This window comes from Eucyclogobius newberryi, unplaced genomic scaffold, assembly GCF_026437365.1.
Source record: "Eucyclogobius newberryi isolate DKJ021-1_F unplaced genomic scaffold, fEucNew1.0.hap1 SCAF_2, whole genome shotgun sequence".
In the NCBI taxonomy this organism is placed as follows: Eukaryota; Metazoa; Chordata; class Actinopteri; order Gobiiformes; family Gobiidae; genus Eucyclogobius; species Eucyclogobius newberryi.
Genome location: NW_027315834.1, coordinates 11,758,927 through 11,780,542, shown reverse-complemented (window position 1 = coordinate 11,780,542; position 21,616 = coordinate 11,758,927). Strand labels below are relative to the sequence as shown.

At 42.3% G+C, this 21,616-nt stretch overlaps 2 protein-coding genes across 3 annotated transcripts in view; one reads left to right on the top strand and one right to left on the bottom strand.

Annotated features, from left to right (window-relative positions):
- The window catches only part of LOC140367133 (uncharacterized), a 38,248-nt gene extending 27,521 nt beyond the window's left edge, over positions 1 to 10,727 (top strand). The window contains exons 13-21 of the mRNA XM_072453479.1: positions 408 to 647; positions 1,083 to 1,187; positions 1,260 to 1,397; positions 1,496 to 1,603; positions 1,901 to 1,938; positions 2,008 to 4,051; positions 4,431 to 4,622; positions 6,550 to 6,661; positions 10,061 to 10,727. Of these exons, the coding sequence (XP_072309580.1) occupies positions 408 to 647; positions 1,083 to 1,187; positions 1,260 to 1,397; positions 1,496 to 1,603; positions 1,901 to 1,938; positions 2,008 to 4,051; positions 4,431 to 4,622; positions 6,550 to 6,661; positions 10,061 to 10,665 (3,582 nt within the window). The 3' untranslated portion in view covers positions 10,666 to 10,727. The remainder of the gene's footprint in view (positions 1 to 407; positions 648 to 1,082; positions 1,188 to 1,259; positions 1,398 to 1,495; positions 1,604 to 1,900; positions 1,939 to 2,007; positions 4,052 to 4,430; positions 4,623 to 6,549; positions 6,662 to 10,060) is intronic.
- Positions 10,728 to 13,165: 2,438 nt separating this feature from the next.
- Positions 13,166 to 21,616, bottom strand: part of dpysl2b (dihydropyrimidinase like 2b) — a 40,809-nt gene continuing 32,358 nt past the window's right edge. For both annotated transcript variants that reach the window (XM_072453475.1, XM_072453476.1), the window contains exons 11-14: positions 21,383 to 21,553; positions 17,797 to 17,976; positions 17,152 to 17,317; positions 13,166 to 14,426 (exon numbers count right to left, since the gene is read on the bottom strand). In XM_072453475.1, coding sequence (XP_072309576.1) covers positions 14,335 to 14,426; positions 17,152 to 17,317; positions 17,797 to 17,976; positions 21,383 to 21,553 — 609 coding nt within the window. In that variant the 3' untranslated portion in view covers positions 13,166 to 14,334. The remainder of the gene's footprint in view (positions 14,427 to 17,151; positions 17,318 to 17,796; positions 17,977 to 21,382; positions 21,554 to 21,616) is intronic.

The following is a 21,616-nucleotide window of genomic DNA, read 5'->3' as shown; positions in this document are numbered from 1 at the left end:
ACTGCAACTGTCGATAATTTTGCTAATTGGTTTGTCTTGTGATATTTTGGTAAGTTGATTTGTTAAGCATGCGTAAGTCACGTGATGAAAATATAGTTTTGACCAGATGAAGCTGGAGTGAAGGCGTTTGAACATCCTGATGTAGCAAATTTATGGATAAAATGTTTTCATCAAATACACACAATTTACCCATTTTCCGCATCATTTTGTTTTTTGAAGATTTTGTTGCCCATTTGCTTTATCAGACAGGAGAGGACAAGGTGAAATGGGGGATATGATAGGGGGGAGGATTACTAAATTAGTTGACAGTTAATCTATTAACCTGTTGCAACCCTATTTTAAATAAAAATTCTTAACCGAGAATCAAATCAAATTGCTGAACACTGAAAAGACTCTGCAATCTACAGGTAAAAATAAAGGTGGAGAAGGAAGAGTCAATGGAGTTGCCCATCGAAGTGCCGAAAAATGAAGACAAGGATCGGAAAGATGAAAAGAAGGCAGCAGAGGTAAAAGAGGAGAAAACGGAGGATGTGAAGTTGAAACCAGATGCTGGGCTGCTGGTGATGACTCTGAACGGAAAGCAGAAGAAACTCTCTTTTGAACGCAGCGACCTTCTCACACGGGCCACCATGATGGTCGGAGACAAGGTAAGATGTTCTTTCATTGTATACCCAGTGTTCTAATGATGTGATGCGAAGTTTAGAAATTATCTTTTTTATTTTGCCGATTAAGACGAGGTAGTTTTGACATGCATCCATCGTGAAATGGCTTTGTTTTCATGTTAGATGATGAGATTTAAAAAGCATCTATGAACTTCAAAAATAAAGGAAATATATTGGTTTTGCAAACCGACCGAGTAATTGAGAACTTAGGAGGTGAATTTTTATTTACAGGTGAAGGGGCAGACAAAGTTAAGTGCCTTAGAAAATAAGACGTTTGCTTTTAAATCACAATCAAACACAATTTGATACGTGTAAATAAAAAATAAACAAGGGATTTTTTTTCTGCACTAGTTCTACTAAAATAACAAATATTTTGTGAAGCAGTGATCAGTGTTTTAGAACGTGTGTATTTGTGCAAAGGTTCGCTTTAACATTGCAACTCTGCAAAGAAACCAATGCGAAAGAGCGGCCTACGTAGAGCTCCTCAATGATTCATTTGTGGAGTCTGCAGAAGAGCGACATAATGTAAGTCTCTCTAAACCGACAAATGTCTGTTTCTATTGTTGCTAGTGTCTGAGTCTGATATGTCTGACACAGGGCATTGTGATTGGGTTTTCTGAAGACTATGGGATGATAAAATGCAGCCAGAGCCCGCAGCTGTACTTCCACAATTTTGAGGTCAATGAGAGGAAGAAACTGGAGCTCAATGAGAAGGTGGAATTTAGCATCGTCCCGGTAAGATTCCACAACTGGTTCTGTCAAATTCTGCTGCATTATGAAGCAATTGGTTGGTTCTAATTTTAAACGCTGTGCACGTCTATTCATTTTTAAAGCATGACACATTAGAAGCCCAGCACCAAGCCATCCGGATTAAACGTTACACTGAAAGCATGTTTCTGCCTGTGAAGAAACTGTCTGGAGTCACTGCCAACAAGGCCAAGGTGAGGCTTGAGCTCTGATTATACTTCCTGTTTGTAAAATCCGCGCGGAAATGGGACATGCGAAGGATAGCGGAGAAGATGTTTGCAGTATTTGTAGTCTGCGTGCGTTTCATGCCGTGTCGACAATAAAAATCTGCGCTAGCTGCTATGAAATCCCATTAATTTCCGCGCTGAACCGCCCGCATAAATGTTTTCCCTGACACCACACGCGTCAAGCATAAACCTACCTTTAGACAAGACAATGGTAGCTAAACACTAGAATATTACAGCACTATAATATATTTTTATTTTTCATAGTCCATGACCATCAAGCTGTCCATGCCTTCAGAGGAAGAGTGAGTTTATCAAATTTACGTTTCATTGCACCTTGAACTTTTTCATGATATGTTTGTACATCTTTTTAGGAGGAAGAAGGCAGAGGTTGACAAACTGAAAGCTGTAGTAAAGAACCTGAGAAAACAGGACAGCAAGAATCGCAGTAGCGGCAGCCGCCGCCGCTCTCGGTCCAAGACTCCAGAGAGGGATAAGTTTGGGAGAATAAAAAGGCGCAGCTCCAGCAAAGACCGCTCCAGCAAAGACCGCTCCAGCCGAGAACACCCGAAAAAACGCTCGAGAAGCAGGAGTAGGGACAGATCCAAAAAGCGCTCCCGCAGCAGAGACCGCTCAAAGAAACGCTCCAGGAGCTCCAGCTCCAGTAGGAGTCGCAGCCGAAGCGGAGAGAGAAATCGAGAGAATAGCAAAGACAATTCTAGAAGGAGCTCCTACAGCCACGAGAGGGAGAATCTCGACAGGGAGAATCGCAACAGGGAGAATCGCGACAGGGAGAATCGCGACAGGGAGAATCGCGACAGGGAGAATCGCGACAGGGAGAATCGCGACAGGGAGAATCGCGAGAGGGAAGAGTACAGGCGACGAGGGGAGCCAAGTCCCAGAACACCGCGCCACATGGATGACGAGTTGGCACGGAAAAAGAGGGAACTTGAAGAGCTTAATGAGATGATTGCATACAAGAAGGCGCTGGTGGAGCCCCGAATCGTGGAGCCCCGAGTAACTGAGCAAGGAGGGAAGACCTGCATAGACTATGACCACGGCAGATTAGCTATGCCTGTGAAAGAGTTCAACCCAATGCATCCAGATTACCCTCCTTCGAAACCTTATGGAGACCCGTACTATGACCGCGACTACAGTGTGTACAGAGAGCGACGCTATGCAGATCCTTATGGAGACCGATACAGTGATCCATACTATGAGCGCCGCCCCTATGGACCACCATCCTACAAGAACAGGCCTTACCTTGAGCCTCCTTATGGGGAGCCTTCCAGACGTTACACTGACCGCTACGATGTTTACGAGCCTCTGCCAGAGAGTAGCTACCACGATTCAAAATACCCACCAGGCCGACCATATCCAGACGATTCCTACCGCAATCCGCCTCTAGATCACAGTCCTCCACCACAGCAGAGTCTTGCTCCCTCTGGCCCTCCCTTCAGACCCCCTTCTCCAGAAGAGCCTACTCAAAAGAGCCCCCCTCCAATGAGCCCACCTCCTAAACGGCTGTCTCCCCCAGTTGAAAAACCCCCATTAGATCGGTTCCTTGACATGCTTAACAAGAAGAAGGTTACTCCAGACAAACGCATCAGCCCACCCAATGATGACCTGCTTCCTCATGAGCGAGCACTAAAAGAAGGCACCACCGGCTTCTCCAAGATCGTTTGCTTGCCCCAAACAAAACCTTTTGAACCCATCAGAAGCATTTCGCCACCAAAACCTGTCAAACCACCAAGTCCCAAACCAACCGAAGAGCTGGAGAAGGCCGAACCCTATGACAAGATCCAGACTCTTCTGCGAACAATTGGGCTGAAATTCACCTCCGATGACATGACCAAACTCCGATCACAAGCTGGAATAGTAGCCTCCAGTCCAAAGTCGGCCTCTTTGGAGCGAGAACCTCAGCGAGCGGGCTCCAGCCGAACCAGTTCTATGGACCGTTTTCACTCTCCGTCTCCAGCCAGATCTGCAAGTTCGGAACCTTCTCAAAAGCCAGTCAATGAATATGAGAGCTTCCTGGACCAGCAGGAGTTAGAAGCTTTGCAGAAAGCTCAGCAAATGCAAAGTCTTACCCGCTCCATCAGTGAGGGAACTCCGCCACCCAGACCACCCCCGGGGCCCCCTCCCATCCAGTACCAACGTCCCCCGGTCCCAGACAGCTGGGACGTCCAGATTGCCAAAACACTTCCCAACCCCAACAACCAGGCATTTCATCTGGACTGTGCCTCCAAAACTCCTCCAGGACCACCTCCAGGACCTCCACCCAAACGCGCTGCAGCCCAAGCCCCACCAGGACCCCCACCCGGGCCCCCTCCAAAACGGACCCCTGGACCTCCGACTTTCGTCTCTGCCCTGTCGTTTATGGGACAAGCGACCCAGAGAGCCCCTGCTGCTGCACAGGTATGTGAAAGAACCATGTCGCTAGAGTCCGGACATCACATCTAAAACCCTTCTGACCTACTTCATTTAGATTGTACCCAATCCTGTTTTCCTTTTAATTTAAAATATTTAGTTGTGTTGCCGGTATGTTTCGGAAATGTCAAAGAGGAATTGTTGTAAGGCTCTTTCACTCAAGAACATGATTTCCAGTCCAAACTAATTAGTCAAGTGTGAGGAGACAATTTGTCCTCAGTAATTAGGCTGGGGAGGAAGAGTTTTTACATAAAAGGTTTATTTCCCGCTTCAGTCAGTTTTGGCATTAGATATTTCATGATTAAAATACAAATACACATGTAAATGGAACATCAATGGCCCTAATAGTTACTACTGCCCACCTCAGGCTCCTGGCCAAAGTCCCAACGACCCGGCAATCTCCACCACTGTAGCTCGCTGCCTCCAGGTCATCGAGACGGTCAGGACGTTGGCTCAGCCGCCGGCCAAACCGGCCAAATCTGTACAGTTCAATTTACCTTCGGAGTCCCAGGCCACGATGGAGAGTGAGGAGGACATCAAGAATGTTCAGAAGGAAAAGGTAGGTCTCCAGTACAAAACTGTAACATATATATTGCTCAGGGCCAAGGTTAAGGTCAGTATGATCATTTATTACAAACTAAGTTTCTAAAACTTTTGACATCAATGATCTCATGTTTTAATTTACTTTTATTTATTATATTGGTATTTAAACTGCAGAAACGCTGTAGTTCTCTGCAGAGGAGAGTTGGACATTATGATTTGGGCTGTCAATAAGTTATTTTTGCAAATTGATGAATCTACAGTCTATTTGTTCAATCACATTTTTATTACATTTTACTTATATCGTACAAGTACAGACAAATACTGTTATTTTTGCGATTCATTGATTAACTTTGTTCTGCTCTAATCATGATTTAATTGTGTAAAATTGGTGTGTAATTTCAGATGTATTTATGTGTGTATTACATGGTATATTGTCGTGCTATAAAACTAGAATAAAATACATACTAAACGGTCCAACTCAAGTAATCTGTCATGAGACAAAAAGTATTAGAAATATTTTAGATTTTTAAAATGTATATCTCTGTTTTTGAGGTAAGTGTGGCCTTTTTCCTCACATTTTGTTACATTACAGCCTTATTCCAAAATGGATTCAGTTCATTATTTGCCTCAAAATTCTACAAACGATACCTCATAATGACAATGTGAAAGAAGGTTGATGGAACAGGTCAGGATCAACAGACAGATGAATGCAGCGGAGTACAGAGACATCCTTGATGAAAAGTACCTCTAGAGCGCTCTGGACCTCAGACTGGCGTGACGGTTCATCTAACAGAGGAGTGACTCAGGACGACTCTGTGACTGTCCTTGAGTGGCCCAGAGGCCAGACTTGAACCCAAATGAACATCTCTGGAGAAATCTGAAACTGGCACTGAACCAACGCTCACCATCTAACCTGATGGAGCTTATGTGCAAGTGCTATTTTAGTTTTTAATGAATTTGCTAAAAATCTGTTGATCCTGACCAGTCTCCCAGTCCCATCAACCTTCTTTACCGTTGTCATTATGAGGTATAGTTTGTAGAATTTTGAGGCAAATAATGAACTGAATCCATTTTGGAATAAGGCTGTAACATAACAAAATGTGGAAAAAGTTGAGCAATGTAAAAACTTCCCAGATGCACGTTTTTTTTCTGGTGGAAAGTAGCTAATTACAAATACTCAAGTTAAAGGTGCTGTACCTGTTATTTACTGTTTGAAACGTGAAAACGGAAGAAGTTAATTTTAAACTCTTTACCGCTCCTCATGTATCGCTCTGTATGCATTCCCAGCATCCTAAATATTCACCGCGATGAGTTTAAAAGTACCTTTTTGCTGTAAAAAGGTAAAGCTAGCATACATTAGCATACAATAATGCTCTAACTGGATGCAGACAAAGCACTGTGGTCTCATTTTCACCCAAACAAATGCTTTCACGATAACTGTGCGGAGGCAACACTGATTATACATTATTACATGCAAAAACAAATCTGGTGCATGAACTAGTTCTGTTCATTTTTCAAAACTGTATATATCACGTACAGCGCCTTCAATGTAAGAGTTTTAGTCACTGGTTACTTTCCACCACTGTTTGACACAGATCCGTTCTTGTTGAGGGAAGTTTTTGTGTAGAATTTTAAACATTAGAAATGAGTGAGCCGAGTGGTTTCGCCGCTGTATCTGCTCCATTTAGATCCACAAATACACTGATTACACTCAAGTGAACTGTGGTTTAAACAACTTCATTTTGAGGGATATTTGTACACATGATTTATTTATACTTAGTTACTTAGTACTGTTGCCAAAATTGTACATCTTAGTAACATACTTTTACTTGTGCACATTTTCTGCTGTGGCTCCACTGGCTAACAGCTCGTGTGTGTGAGAATGTTCATTTTTAACTCTAAAATCCTGTACGAAGACTTACCCGTCGTTGATGTTTCTGTAGTTGGAGATGTATAACCAGCGGTTACTGGACAAGAGGGAACTGGACAAGAAGAAGTATTATGAGTCGAGAAGAGCGCAGGACAAGAACAGGGGCGGCACAGCTGTGGTCCCAGGTATAAAGCACTTTACATGGAGCTCTAATTGTACTAACTGCTCTGTTTCACAGGCTTCTGTAGCACGAGGATTGTCACGTCTGTCAGGAGTCCTCTCCCTTCTGCCTCTTTAAGCTCATGAAATCCAAGCTGGGTTTAGTCAGGATTAATATAGCGCTAATAAAACAGGCTGTGACAATTATTGACTAATCTTGGTGTTGGTCGGGCAATTGACGCAGTAGCTGTGGTGCATGGCTACTTACCAGTGACTATTGTGCAGTGAAAACGTATTTGTCTTTTTACACGAGCGCATCCCGATCAGTCAGTCATTTATTTGGCACAGAAACATTGCAAACACTGATTACAGCCTTTATCCAAAAGTGGAATCTTCACATTTCAGATGGTTTAAAAGTTTGGCAAAGTTAAAATACATGATTTCTTTAAATTGTAAGGGGACAGATTGTTTTCATTGCACTGTAGAAAAAGTATAGTCTGCGTTTATTGTCTTTCTAGTTAACTGTCTTGAGCCTAATGTTGGCCTCATCGATGTACATTTACTTGAGGAAAGATCACAAAGAAGCCGGGTACAGCTCTCCATCACAGTAAAACCTTTTCATTTATTCTTGACAAGTCTGTGGTTAGGGCTGGGTATTGAGAACACTTATCATTTTAAAACATCTTTTCAATAAAGGGCCGTTTCCTGCAGTGTTTCTCACAAGAAAGGCGAGATATATTTGTGTTTGATTTATACTCCAGCTACGCTCAAACCACTCCTGGTGTAGGTCTGCTTCGTATCAGCGGTTTATTTATTTATTGCATCTTGCGAAGCACGTAACGCCGTAAACGATGAATAAATCCATGGCGTAAACATGTTTTTGAGTGGTTCAGTTTAGGTTTGGGGTCGTGCGCTTTGGGTGCAGGCAGCGCTGTGCAGCTAGTACAACCGTCATAGACTTTAGTCATCACTTATCAGCGTTTGAATTAAGAGGTCACAGCCAAAAACCTCTGTCAGTAAATAATCGATTTTTAGTCCAGCCGTTACTAATGAGGTTGTTTTAAGGCTTTTGCTTTGCCTTTAAGTGTGAGAAACACTGAGCAGTCAAAAAAGATAATGAATGATGATAAAGCCAATCTTTCCTGTTGCTTTAAAGAAACATCAGTACCCAGTCCTACGTTTCATATGTTTTTATATTCGCTGTATCGTGAGCAGACTTAGCTGAAGGTGCAATGCTACAAACGCTATGCACAAGCTACTTTAGCTTCTGCAATCGTAGACTCATGATAAATCAGCATATACTATTTTTGAAGTAACAGAGGGAAGCAAGTTTCAGTGTTAAACGCATTGGTTTGTCTGTATTGATATTGTAATGCAAGTGCAAAGCTAAATGAAAAAGCCCTGCAGCTAGACCGCCCGTTATTGTAGCTAGCATTAATGTATATGTAATCATTTATATTTTCTACTTTGGACACTTCACGTGGCTTTGCTTGATTTGTAAACGTCACCAGAAGCCTTTCTTCTAAATTGTGCGTCCATCTGCGCCTTCGCAAACCCAGTCATTAAGAACTATGAGGAGATCCATCACTCTCGTCACCGCAGGAAAGTGCTACATCTCATCTGTAACGTTTCATTTTCTCCATGCGCCGAGTCGAAGTGCTTCCAATAGAAACCTGAAGCACAGCAGGTAAAGGAGGTGCTGCATTTGGCTGCTTTTCTTTACTTGTTGTGCCTGTTGGTCATTAATGATGCATAAAGTGCTTAAGGTTTTTATTAGCCTGGCCAGCCAGCCTTGGTTACTTGTATCGTTCAGAGCAGACTTTATTACTCCTCAGTTTTATTAAACAAAGTCTAATGTGTTCCTTCGTCTCCTGTAGATATTGCTGAAGTCTGGGCTCTCATTCATGTGGGACTTGTTTGTCCTGTTGCACATGGCAACATGAGCCACTGTTCAGTCTCTGATAGTGTCTAATAAGATACTACGAGACTGGCAGATACTTTACTTTTTAGTATTTTTGTTTGGGAGAAAATGGAATTATCTCTGGTTGCTCCTTTTGCCCATCAAATTCCTCGTAATGGCAGCACCAAGAGCAAACTTTGGAGAATGGTCTGACTGGCCAGGCTAAATATTAAACCACAGTGTAGTTAAATGCTTTATTGCATTTGCAAAACCCATGCGTGGAAAGCATCACAAGTGATAGCTTTGATTTGGCTATTATTAGATCGATAGATACTTCTTGAGTATCCTTGGCTTAGGCATCGTCAGTCAAGTGCTAAACTTGGCCTTGTAAAGAATAGTATAGAAAGCTAAATTTAACAGTGTTAGTATTTATACTGCATAAGCTTGTTTGTGACGTTTGCTTCTAACCAAAAAGTTTAAGGTTTGCCAGTAACTGCTTTAGGAGCCACAGTTAGGACTTGTAGGCTGCGTTTAAAACATGCTTTCTGATTCAAATTGCTTACTGCGTGGAAATGTCCAGCAGACTTTTCACAGGTTTGTTCAGAGCTTTTCCTTATATCTAAATATCCTTTTAGAAGATGCAAGCTTCTTTAAGAAGCATTTTACATTTTTAATCATTGTAACCAGAAAAAATGTTCTTTTTATTGACGCGTTTTCATTCTCAAATGTTTAAATTTGGCACGTTGCTGGAAAGGTAGGTAATGTTAAAAATATTTCAAGAAATGTTTGTCTTCATGTCATGGCCTTTGATGTCCACGCAAAATCCCCCAAGAGCTGGACTTTTCTCCCACTTATGAGGAGCGTGAGCCGAGTTTAGACCGTGCGTCTTGAAGGGGATTCTGTTACCTGTAGTCTCTGTTCTCGTCACTGTTAAATCTACTCAAGACAATTAGTGTGTTAGCTGCGTTTTTAGGTCTGTTCCACCGATCCTTAAAGCGCCTGTTAAAGGCCAGCAGTTTTGGAAATGTTTTATGCGTATCTACCGAGCTAAGCTGCTTAAACATTTTTACGTTTGTAAAAAAGATACTTCCAGACATAAGTAATTTGTTTGTTAAAAATAGCTGTTTATGTTGAACATGATTAAAATAGGATGTAAGTTGATCTTCACAACAAAACTTGCTTTGCGTCGGTTCTATTTGTGCCGCGATGAATCCAACAACTGTTGAAAAGCCTAATGTTTTGATTCAGACTGAAAAGGGCATCTAATGTATTTAGAATGTTTTTGTTTTTTCGTATCTACATCGTTTCAAGATAGTTTTGATATGTAACGCTAATATCCCCTTTTGTTTCTATGTATCTGAATCATCAGAATGGGTTGTTTATATGGTATATACCACTGTATAATGCTGTAAATTACATCTTCATATATGTGACTTGATTCTGGAATGTCTGAAATGTTGAAAATGTAAATATAAGTGTACAGTGTTACAGTGGTTTGACTTGCTGTGTTTGGTTTGTGTTTCAGCTAAGCCTGTCATTGTGGAGCAGAAAAATGTGTGGATCTGTGGACATTCCTTGATTTACTGGGCTGAGTCCCGGGCCAAGTCTCCTGAGGTGGGCATGCAACTGGGCATGGACCCCAGCCGTGTTACCCTCTGGTGGAGGGGCACCCAGGGCATGACCTGGTCACAGCTGCTTCCCCAACTGCACCAGCTCAAGGTGCTGTGGCCCAACCCTGACGTACTCATCGTTCACTTGGGGGGCAATGACTTGAACGATAGCCCCACCGACCTGCTGACGGCGGTGCGCAGAGATTTAGCTTCTATCAGGAGCATTTTCCCGCGCTGTCTCCTGGTTTGGTCCCACATCTTGCCGCGGCGCGCTTGGAGACATTCAAATGACAGTCATGAGGTGGATCTTGTGCGCACCACCGTGAACCGGCGCATTCACAGTGTGCTAACAGAGCTAGGCGGCGTGTCGTTGGCGCATGATAACATCCGGTGCGGGGCAAACACCGGGCTTTACCGCGCAGACGGGGTGCACCTCAGTCCCAAAGGTATCGACGTGTTCAACCTCAACTTGCAGGACCTCCTGGAGAAATGGGACCAGGAGGTCATCAAGAACCAGTAGGTTCATTAGAGGATGCTAAAATGGAACAGCTGGAGATGCTCTGATCTGCTTAAACTCAGTCAGCATGAAGGGCTAGTCATTTTAGCACTGCGAGTGGAACCTGTCTGTAAGAACAGGTCTATGGTCATAGCTAGTTAGAGTTGTTGTTGGTAAGGTTTTATCGTGCATGTGTAAAAGTGTTAAAAATATCTACGTATAACACCAACCGCAGACAGTGATCCTCCAGTCAATCCGTTCTGGCATTACTCAATTCTTGATACTTTAGCTAAGATAGACAATGATGGGCTTATACAATTAAAACTATTTTGTCGTATTTTGCTAATTTACTTTTTGACAAATCATATTGACATAATATTAACTTTTAAAAATGTGATTCGTTCTGTTTAGAGTACGGATTTGATTCTAATTTACTTTACATTTTCTCTAGTTTCAGTGGTTGTGAGTAAATAAATTTGTTTAAATAAGACTTTGTGGTGTGTCATTAATGAATTAGCTGTTAATAGCCTTTTTCGGGAGAGCGCTGGTAATGTGTGGATATAAGGTAAGGGATCATCTCAAAATGGGTTGAAGCTGAAGATTTTTTTCGTCTCTCTGCCCGCCCCGCCCCTTGTGCGGGCCACGGGGCGCCGTGCTCCTCCGTAGCACCCGCGCACGCCCCCGCCCCGCTCCTCGTACGCCCCCGCCGCCTAATGTTGGCCTAGTACTCGTTGCAGTTTTTTAGCATTTCAAAACAATGACTGCCACAACGATGTATTGAAGCTTCCAAACAACCCCCTGGTTTAGGTGGTTTCATCTATTTGTGTGTAATATATAATTCTTAAGTGTGTTGGTAGACAACCCCTTTAAACACCTTGTAGCCCTTTACAAACAAATGCACCATGACAAAGGGGTGTTTTTAGTTCACAGGATTCACATGTCAATTTGGAGTTTTCAGGTAAAGTCAGACTGAAGTTAATTTTCAGATTCCCCAATATAGAAAGGCAGGGAAAAACATAATTGAAAACGTTTTTAGAAAAAAAAATACAAGCAGGAAGTAATGAAGACACAAATAATTGTTCCTTTTTTTTTTTTTTTTTTAATGACGTTGCAGTCCTTGTTTTGTCTTTACATTGTCATTCAAAGTATCTGACATTTATACCATAGTGAGCAAACATACCCCCCAGAAAACCCCAAAGCCGTCGGGACAAAACCATCACAGGGTTCAAAGGACAGACACAGCTCCTGCCATACGCACGCTTCACTTGTATATCATGAGCATAACAGCATAGAAAAGCATTCAGAGCCATTGAGGAGCGTAGACCACGGAGGGACATGTTTTGGTAGCTATGGGAGTCTGGATATTGCATCTGTACATTTTGTTTACCGGTAATAAGATTTTGAATATTAAATGCTGATGAATTACTAACAGAATTTCTAACCGTGAAAAAATGATTGATTTCATCCTAAATTTCAGCAGTATTTTTCTCAGTTTAAACATTTGACAAAAAACATCTGCATTGGTTATTTAAAAGGTGATTTATTTTTTTTTCATTTAGAAATTGACAAAATTGCAGTGAAAATTTATTGTACGCTGCAAAAATTCTGCGACAAAAATAGAAAATAATTCAAACCTGTTTTCTCACATTTAAAACGTTCTAAGTGAATTTTGCGAGCATTGAACATTCAAAATCTGATGAAACAAGTTCACTTCCAAACACATTTTCTGGACTGGTTTATGGAAGGTTATTGTTACCATGGCAAGTTCTGAGGGAAAGGGAATGTGGTCTGTCAAACCCCTCGAAGATGCTGTACATGTCGACCTGCTGTTGCTACACAGATGAAATATTCCAGAAGACTGTGAATTAGTGCTGCTTTTGGCCAGTGATATTGGCAGCTTTTGAGTAGGGCTGCAACCGATTTAGTAGTCGACAAGTTGGCAATGTACAATCCAAATTATTTTTTAACTAATTGAAAAAAATGATTGAGAGTTTTAAATGATCGACTAAAGGGTGAAATGTGGTAATGGACGGCTTCTAGATGGAGAATATGTTATGTATTATTGATGTACTATGTATTGTTTGGACATTTTTCTTTAACAGACATTAAAAGTGGAATTAAGTTCAGTTAATAATTTTTATATGTTTTATAGTCTACTAATCGCTGCAGCCCTACTGTGGAGTTTGCAAATTCAATCTACATTAATTAGATCTTTTCATGCTAAATTTAGCAGACCGTTTCTTTTAAGCTTTCATGTCGGTCCCGTATCCACTTCCCATACTTCACTAACAGCGACATCAGCTCCGGTCTACGGTACTTTAAAGCGAAAGAATGAATAGTGCTCAGCCCTTCTATGCACCTAGTTACACACTAAAGCAGGTCAACAGGTTAAAAAGTTACACACTTCAATATACCAAGGCTCTACCCACAGAGCCTGTTCCGAACGCAAAATCTGGCACCTTTGAATCGGTTAATCCTGGCTATTTTCAACCTTTTTTTGTGGTTTTTTTTTTTTTTTTCTTAAATAATAAATCCTTCACTTTAATGCAATAATTAGAAACAACAGACTAGCTAAGTAACTTCTACAGGTTCAGGCACGTGAAGAGCAGAAAGGAGAAAAAGGAATGCTATGACTGGAAACATTCTGAACGTGAATTAAAAAATGTACACGAATAAATAAGTTTGGCTCTTACCAAACTGAACAGAGGCGAGTGAGTAAGGCAAGTGTACCGGACGTGTTTAAACCTGTATAAACTGATGAACCAGCTGGACGAGGCACAAGCTGACTCAAATCTGCACTTGAAGAAAAAAAAGATCGGAAAAGTTTTGGTGAATTTGTCAATATTTCCAAACATTTGAAATTAGGTGCACTATAACTTTTCTGTCGCAGGAAAAACCGCGGGCTTTTCTTGGAAGAGATGATTTTCCTCTGCCGAGAACGTTCTGTAACATCATGGCATTTACTCAATTCCAGATGTTTTTATTGCTCAAAAATATCTTGAAAAACATGCATTCAAGGTACATTTAAAGCCATACTTCGAAGCAAAGCAGTAGCATTCTCTTGTAGACCAGATAAGGACCAATGTTATTTTTCTCCATTGGAACAGCTTTTTCTAACTTCCCTTTTCTACAATTTCTCCAGTTGTTGCGTCCATAAATATCAGATTTTGTTTACTTCTGTACCACTGAGAAGGTAGTTTGCTGCATTTGTCACATAGACTATATCCAGGAAGTGAAAACATCTGTAGCTCAAATAAGTACAAAGGAGGTTTCTGTTAAATAAAAAAAAAGCTTTACCTTGAGATAAATGAAAGTTGCTCTTTATGTACAAATGCTACTCCCAAAATAAAAAGTTGATGCCTTTAGTTAACATTCTGATCCTGCTGTCAGAACAACACATTGAACTCAAACATGGAAAAGTGTATAAAAACTCCAAACAAACCAGTCAAAAGTGCTCAAATAAGAGGTGTTTTGTCTTGTCATCACGAGGCCGACGCTTTGTTTTCTTTTGTTTTGAACAGTGTCCTTTCAGACGGAGCTTGGGCTGCGGAGAGCGGGAACACGTAGAGATGGCACTCGAGGTCGAGACCGTGGGATGGACGGGTCTGCACAGCGGTTGGGTTCTGGTCCCGTCCAGAGGTTAGTGTTGGGCTTCTAGGCTCTCGTCTGTTCCCCCCTCGGCGCCGGACCAGTCTAACCCAGGGTGGTGATGTTAGCTCTGCCCCCTGGAGGTGCCACCACGCGAGACGTGTTGCGGCGCGGGATGTTGTCGTCGACCTGGGCCCCTGGGACAAGACGAGAGGTCGGAGGCAAGTTCAGGTACGATATTGGGAGTGAGCAAGTGGGAAAGAATCGAGCAAGAACTGACTGAATCACAAACTGTGATTTTCACTGTCACAATCGTGTTGCCTTTTCTCAACTAAATAACACTGACAATTCATGAATGTATTTATTTATTTGCCTTAAATTGTCTAATTTAGCAATAAAACTTTTTTTTTTTTTTTTTTTTTTTTTTACATTTAAAGTATTCTGTTTCAGATGTGAACATATACATGTACTCATTTTATAATAAAGAAAAACACTTTTCAAAGAATGTCCTCTAATGTTATTTTTACTGGAAAAAGTATTGCTACACCTGGTCAAATATTACTCCAATGTAAAAGTAGTTCAGGCAAATTACTACTTTTCTGTAGAAATACAGATTTTTTTGAAGGAAGTGTTGTGAAGGACAACTATAACAAATGGAATAAGCTACTTCTAAAGACAAGCTTACAAACTTACCTAGTTACTGACCTCTGTTGAGCAGAATAAATGTAGAAGTATATTCTTTAAGCCCCGTCCACACACGCTGCCTGACCTGGGAACTTACCTGCATTTTTCCAGAACAGCGACACTGTATTTTGTATGAGGCCATTTCCCTGGTAAATGACCAGGATTAAAACAGGAAGCCAGAAAATTGCCCGTACAACTGCTAGTTTCTTTGGTTTCCATGGTTACACTGTATGATTAAGCTCCAATTTAATTTAAAGGAAGCAGCTCATTACTGGAGGCATTTATATAAAACCACCTTAAACCTAAAACCACCTAGAGCGAACTCACTTTGCACCTGTAACTGCCAAAACTGTCCATGAGATCATCACCAGTCTGAGTTCATCTACATGCTGCCTTGATGTGTTACCCACCAGATTTCTAAAGTCTGTGCTGAACAGTTTGTTAGCACCATTCACTCACATAGTTAACATGTCGCTTCAATCTGGAACATTCCCAATGTCTTTGAAAACTGCGGTCATAAAGTCTCTCCTAAAGAAGAGCAGTCTTGATGCTGCAGTACTGAGTCATTACCGGCCCATCTCTAATCTGCCATTTTGGGGCAAAGTCCTTGAGAAGGTTGTTTACCAACAGCTCACAGATTTCCTCTTAATAAACAACTCATTTGATGTTTTTCAGTCAGGTTTTAGACCTCATCACAGCACTGAGACTGCTCTTGTCAAGGTGACAAATGACATCCGCCTGAACACTGACACGGGCAAAGCCTCAGTCTTAATTCTGTTAGATCTGAGTGCTGCTTTTGACACTGTCGATCGTGGACTCACTGGCACTGCCCTAAATTGGTTAAGGTCCTATCTGGAAGACGGGAAGTACTTTGTTGAAATTGTGAAACTGTCTCAAGACCACGTGCACCTTCTGTTCAACCTCTACATGCTGCCATTAGGACACATTTTTGCTGCATATCAGCTGACCTATCACAAAGATGCAGACACTCAGATGTTTCACTGTCGGCAGGTGAATATGGACCAGTGGATTCCCTGTCACTGCATCCAACAGATCAGTTTGTGGATGCAAAACAACTTTCTCCAGCTGAACTCAGACAAGACTGAAATAATCGTTTTTGGCCCACAGAAACAAAGAGAAAGTGTTAGTGGTCACCTCCAGAGTCTCGCTCTAAAACCTACAAATAAAGTTAGAAATCTGGGGGTAATAAGTCCACTATCAGCAGCTTTTTACCATCTATAAAACATCAAAGTTGTTGCAGGTACAGAGTGCTTCCTGGAGAATGGGCTGAAACGGCAAACTCACCAGGATGATAGAGACTGTTCTCTAGCTAAAGACTGCAGGAATCAATCAAAACACTTTGGGCACATATACGAGGTGCCAATAGCACTGTAAGAAGGTGAAAAGCTCTGAAAAGTCTATTTTGCATGATAAAGGACCTTTAAACTGTTCTGTGATTTCTGTCATGTCTTTGTGATTTTAACGCATTTTTCCTGTTGTGTGAAGCACTTTGAGTTGCCTTGTGTACGAATTGTTCTCTTGCCTAAGTTGCTAAGTCGCTGCACCGTTTGAAAACATTTCAATGAAATGCATTGTGGGGAATGTACTTTCCTGCAGTCTACATCGCTCCACACTTAGTGGAAGAGAGAGAAGGCCGAGGTGACGTGTGGATCAAAACATTCTAGAACTAGGACACACTGCACACTTCTGCGGCTCGTCATAAATGCACATTAAGAGCACGAGGGCGAAGACTGGGACGAAACCTTAAGTGTGAACAGAAAAAACCCAGCAATGTTCTGGGACTGAATTCTATGAGAACGAATGTCAGATATTAATGTTCTGGAAATCTTAACGTGGCAGTTTACTAGGAATTATGTGAGTGTGGTTTTAAATGCAGTGTTTTCCCTTAAAAAGAGGAGACGATTGTGGCTTAAACTAGCTGAGAAATAGGGTCTTAAAAAAAAATTATAATAAATGTTTGTATTGTAATGTGTATATGTAACTTTACTTTTTTATTTGTAGTCAACACAAAGATTCAATAAGGACTTCCTGTGCCACATTAGTTAGTCTTAAACCTGTTGAAAACATTATGTAATGTAAAATCTCAAGAGTCCGTTTCCATTTCCATAAAAACCCATGGACAGGTTTCTATTGACTAAATACCTACAGATACTTAAACCTGTGTACTTAGTTACTTTCCACCACTGCAAAGGGACGCTGTCGGAAGAGGACACTCACCGGACAGGCTGAAGCCGGACTGGTGGAGGTTGCGCACCGGCTGGTTGGGCTGTTTGGCGGGCGACGTCTTGGTGGAGGACACGGGGGTCATGACCTTTGGAGTCACAGTGACATCACACACCGGGCCGTCGTACAGGCCCCTGGGCACGCCCCTCAGCTCAGCCAACTGCAGCGGCAGGAGCAGCGTTAGCATGTCATGACGTCTGACTGTCACACTGGCAATATTCATATTTCAGCTGCAATGGAGATGTTTCTGCTGCATTGTCACGTCTTTACTATAGAGCACACTTTTTGTTCCTCTATTTGCTATTTAATATTAGTATCTAACTTGGATTCATCTGACACACTGTATAAATGTAGATATTGTTTTTAGAAACCTTAACACTTGAGACAAGAGTCAAATATGAACTCCTAAACTAACACAAGGAATTTTGGGTCTTTATATTGTTACAAATATAGAAATAATATTGTTAGAGACTATATGCCAGAACACTACAGAATGTTTGAGTCTGAAACAACTTATAAATGTAAGACAAGAAGACCATAGACTTCATGATTTTCAGCTCATGATCCTCCAGGTTCAAACACTATAGACTCAAATGTTGTGAGCTTACAAAGCTCACAACAGTGTGAGACGGTGCGTACCCTGCTGCGAGCCTTTATCCTCTTGTACACGTAGTCGGGGAAGGGTTTGCGGGGGATGAAGCGTCCGCAGCCCTCGGACACGTGCAGAGTTCCCTCCTCCAGGACGATCTTGCCCTGACTGATGACCACCAGGGGGCCCCCACGCACCTCTGTGCCCTCAAAGATGTTGTACTCCACAGACTGAGGAACAAGAATCACAGTCAGTACTTTGTCTGTCTGTCTCTCTGTCTGTCTGTCTGTGTCTGTCTGTGTCTGTCTGTGTCTGTCTGTGTCTGTCTGTGTCTGTCTGTGTCTGTCTCTGTCTGTCTGTGTCTGTCTCTGTCTGTCTCTGTCTGTCTCTGTCTGTCTCTGTCTGTCTGTGTCTGTCTCTGTCTGTCTCTGTCTGTCTCTGTCTGTCTCTGTCTGTCTCTGTCTGTCTGTCTCTGTCTGTCTCTGTCTGTCTGTCTCTGTCTGTCTCTGTCTGTCTGTCTCTGTCTGTCTCTGTCTGTCTGTCTCTGTCTGTCTCTGTCTGTCTCTGTCTGTCTGTCTGTCTCTGTCTGTCTGTCTCTGTCTGTCTGTCTCTGTCTGTCTGTCTGTCTGTCTCTGTCTGTCTGTCTCTGTCTCTCTGTCTGTCTGTCTGTCTGTCTGTCTGTGTCTGTCTCTGTCTGTCTCTCTCTGTCTCTCTGTCTGTCTCTCTGTCTCTCTCTGTCTCTCTGTCTGTGTCTGTCTCTCTGTCTGTCTCTCTGTGTCTGTCTCTCTGTGTCTGTCTCTCTGTCTCTGTGTCTCTCTGTCTCTGTGTCTCTGTCTCTCTGTCTCTCTCTGTCTGTGTGTGTCTATTTCTACTGCTAACATGGAACACGAAACGGATTCAAATTAACATCATTATCAAACAAATGAAGCCTGCGTAAATTCAGCCTGGAAGACCTAACTCCACCCATCTACGTCTACTGCTACGCCAGGGCCACCTCTCCCCATCCTCAATCAACGCATCAATATGTTGTACTTTATTAAAGGTTGTTTAACAGTTAAGACGCTTAAATTAAACTAACTAACCACTAGTGTTTCGTTCTGGCAGTGTCGTGCGGTCAGGGCAATCAAGGCAAGCAGTGATTGACCAATAAAATCTAAAATTGCCGCGTGTCACAACTAAATTGATCCAAAATATATCCAAATAAGCCCTCACTTCTGCTGCTGAAGTCACAATGTCTTTTAGCGGCTTTTACAAGTCACTGAGCAGTACTGTGGGGGAAGCTTGGTTCTTCTTCTCCCGCAACTGCTCAGTCTGTGACCGTGTTCAGAGGCCCGTTCATGCTCCGCTCTCTTAACATGAGCTTTTAGAACCAGAGCGGACAGCAGCTTCTTTTAGAGGTCTGCACGTGCTCTGAGGACCACACAGCCTCAAACACATGGATCAAAGCTCAAACCACGCTGAATAAACCTGTGTGAGAATCTTGGATGGTTGCAGGTTTTGCTCTAACTGAGCATGTGCAGAGAAGTGAAGCAACAGCAGCGCCAAGTTTCAACAAACAGACTAAAAAACGATCTTTTAGAGACAAGTCTTTGTTTGTAGCTGAGGCGCTGTTCATGTTTGTAATGATTAGACTAGATTTAACAACATAGAGCACTAATTTGTGTAATGAATTAATTAGTGAAGTGAAACAATACATTTTTTACAGATTTTATTGGGGTTTTTAAATTGAATTGTGATTTTAATGTATTTTGTAATGTCAGTAAAGCATTTTGTACGAATTGTGCCCAACTAATAACTTGCTAATTACTAATTTTAATAACAAATTTGCTCTTAACGCTCATTTCTTTGCATTGGTTAACTGCATTTTTGATCCGTTGTGTTTGTAATTATATTTGTACTTATCTGTGCTGTTTTCACCATGAATTTGGGCAGCTGGTGTTGTAAACGTGCTATAGAAATAAAGTTGACATTGATTGAATCTTGTCCTGTTTTTGTGGCGCGACCAAAAATGATGTCAAATTTCCATGTGGGAAGAAGAACATTTGCTGCTTTGAAGAGACGTGAATAAGCTCGCGATAAAAGAAATTCCTCATGTCCCGGTCTGTTTCCAGCTGCTGCGGTTGCCGTGACGACGAGACAACACAACGTCAGCATCCAGACCACATGTGCAGTCTGGACCTGGACACATTTATGACTCACGTTTGCTCCCTCCCTCCACCGTGCGAGACACTGAGCGGGGCAGTGAGTGAGACACTGGGCGGGGCAGTGAGTGAGACACTGGGCGGGACAATGAGCAGGACACTGGGCGGGACACTGAACGAGACACTGAGCAATACACACTGAGCGGGACACTGGGCGGGGCAGTGAGTGAGACACTGGGCGGGACACTGAACCAGACACTGAGCAATACACACTGAGCGGGACACTGGGCGGGGCAGTGAATGAGACACTGAGCAGGACACTGAGCGCGACACTGAGCAGGACACTGAGCGAGACACTGAGCGAGACAATGAACAGGACACTGAGCGCGACAAACAGGATTAAAATGTCAACATTATCCCCAGGTGTCATAGATTATAAAGATATAGCAGATAATAATACAGGAAACAAAAAAGCTAGGGTGCACAAATAAAGTGAATTAAAATAGTTTTTCTTTAATGCATGCCTTATTTCATATATCTTGCTTTTATTATTGTTCATCGTTGTATGTTGCACCGAATCACCAAAGTAAGGACCGAGCCTGAGAATTTAGTTCACTGACGATGGCAATAAACCTTTTCTGATTCTGAAAGTAGTAAAAAAGGCTGAATAATGCATAATACAAGGCGTTTGAATCCACATCCAAACACTCTGAGGATGTGGTCAGACAGTTTGAGCTCTTTAAACAACTGGACACTCACTCTCCCCATCAATCACCAGAAAACAAGAACGCGGCTGCTGCGCCGCAGAAATGAGCAGAAACGTGATGTGGAGACGGAATGCCAAGTACAAGATGAGCTCGTAGCGCCTTAAGCACTCGCAATGAAGACATTTGATTTGTGGCTCTCTGGAAGATTTTACAGATGAGATCCCCGTGACAACGCAGAACTGCTGGGTTTAGAATCACACTTTCATCTCATCACATTACAGGCCGTTCACTCACAACGCAAACATTAATTATTTATGTTTGTATATTTGTATGACTTGTATTTAAAGGTAATAATTATGAGGAAATGATTATCACATGATCTTTGGTTACGGTTCAAAACATTGAAGTGGGCGGGGATTGAGCCGACACCAGAATATTTCCTGGCGTGCTATTGGCTGATAGCCGCTGATAGTCGTTTTTGCCTCAAAAAAGTGTCGGAAAAAAGTTACGGATTACCATAAAAACGTGCCAGAAATACAAGTGGCGACCAATTTATTGAGATTACTTGATAAATGTAGATCAATCATGTCAGCGGAAAACAGACTTCTGCCTCGATGGAGAACGATAGACGGTACAAAACAGGCCGACGTTTAGCAGATGAGCAACACTTTTAACATAATAAACGATAGGCTAAACCTAACCCTTGGGAGTGAATCTAGAGTGGTTTCACATCTCGTGCAGTTCCACATGAGCACAAAAGCCGCTGGAGCGTTTAAATGCGCCGTTACCGAGTTGTGGGTCTTGGCGGAGATGATCTTGGTGACGTCGGGGTCCCACAGCACCAGGTCGGCGTCGGAGCCCACGGCGATGCGGCCTTTTCTCGGATACAGGTTAAAGATCTTGGCGGCGTTTGTGCTCGTCACGGCAACAAACTGGTTCTCGTCCATCTTCCCCGTCACCTGAAGACAAACAACAACAACAACAAGACAACAGTTTAACGGGAAAGTAAAAAACGAGCTGCA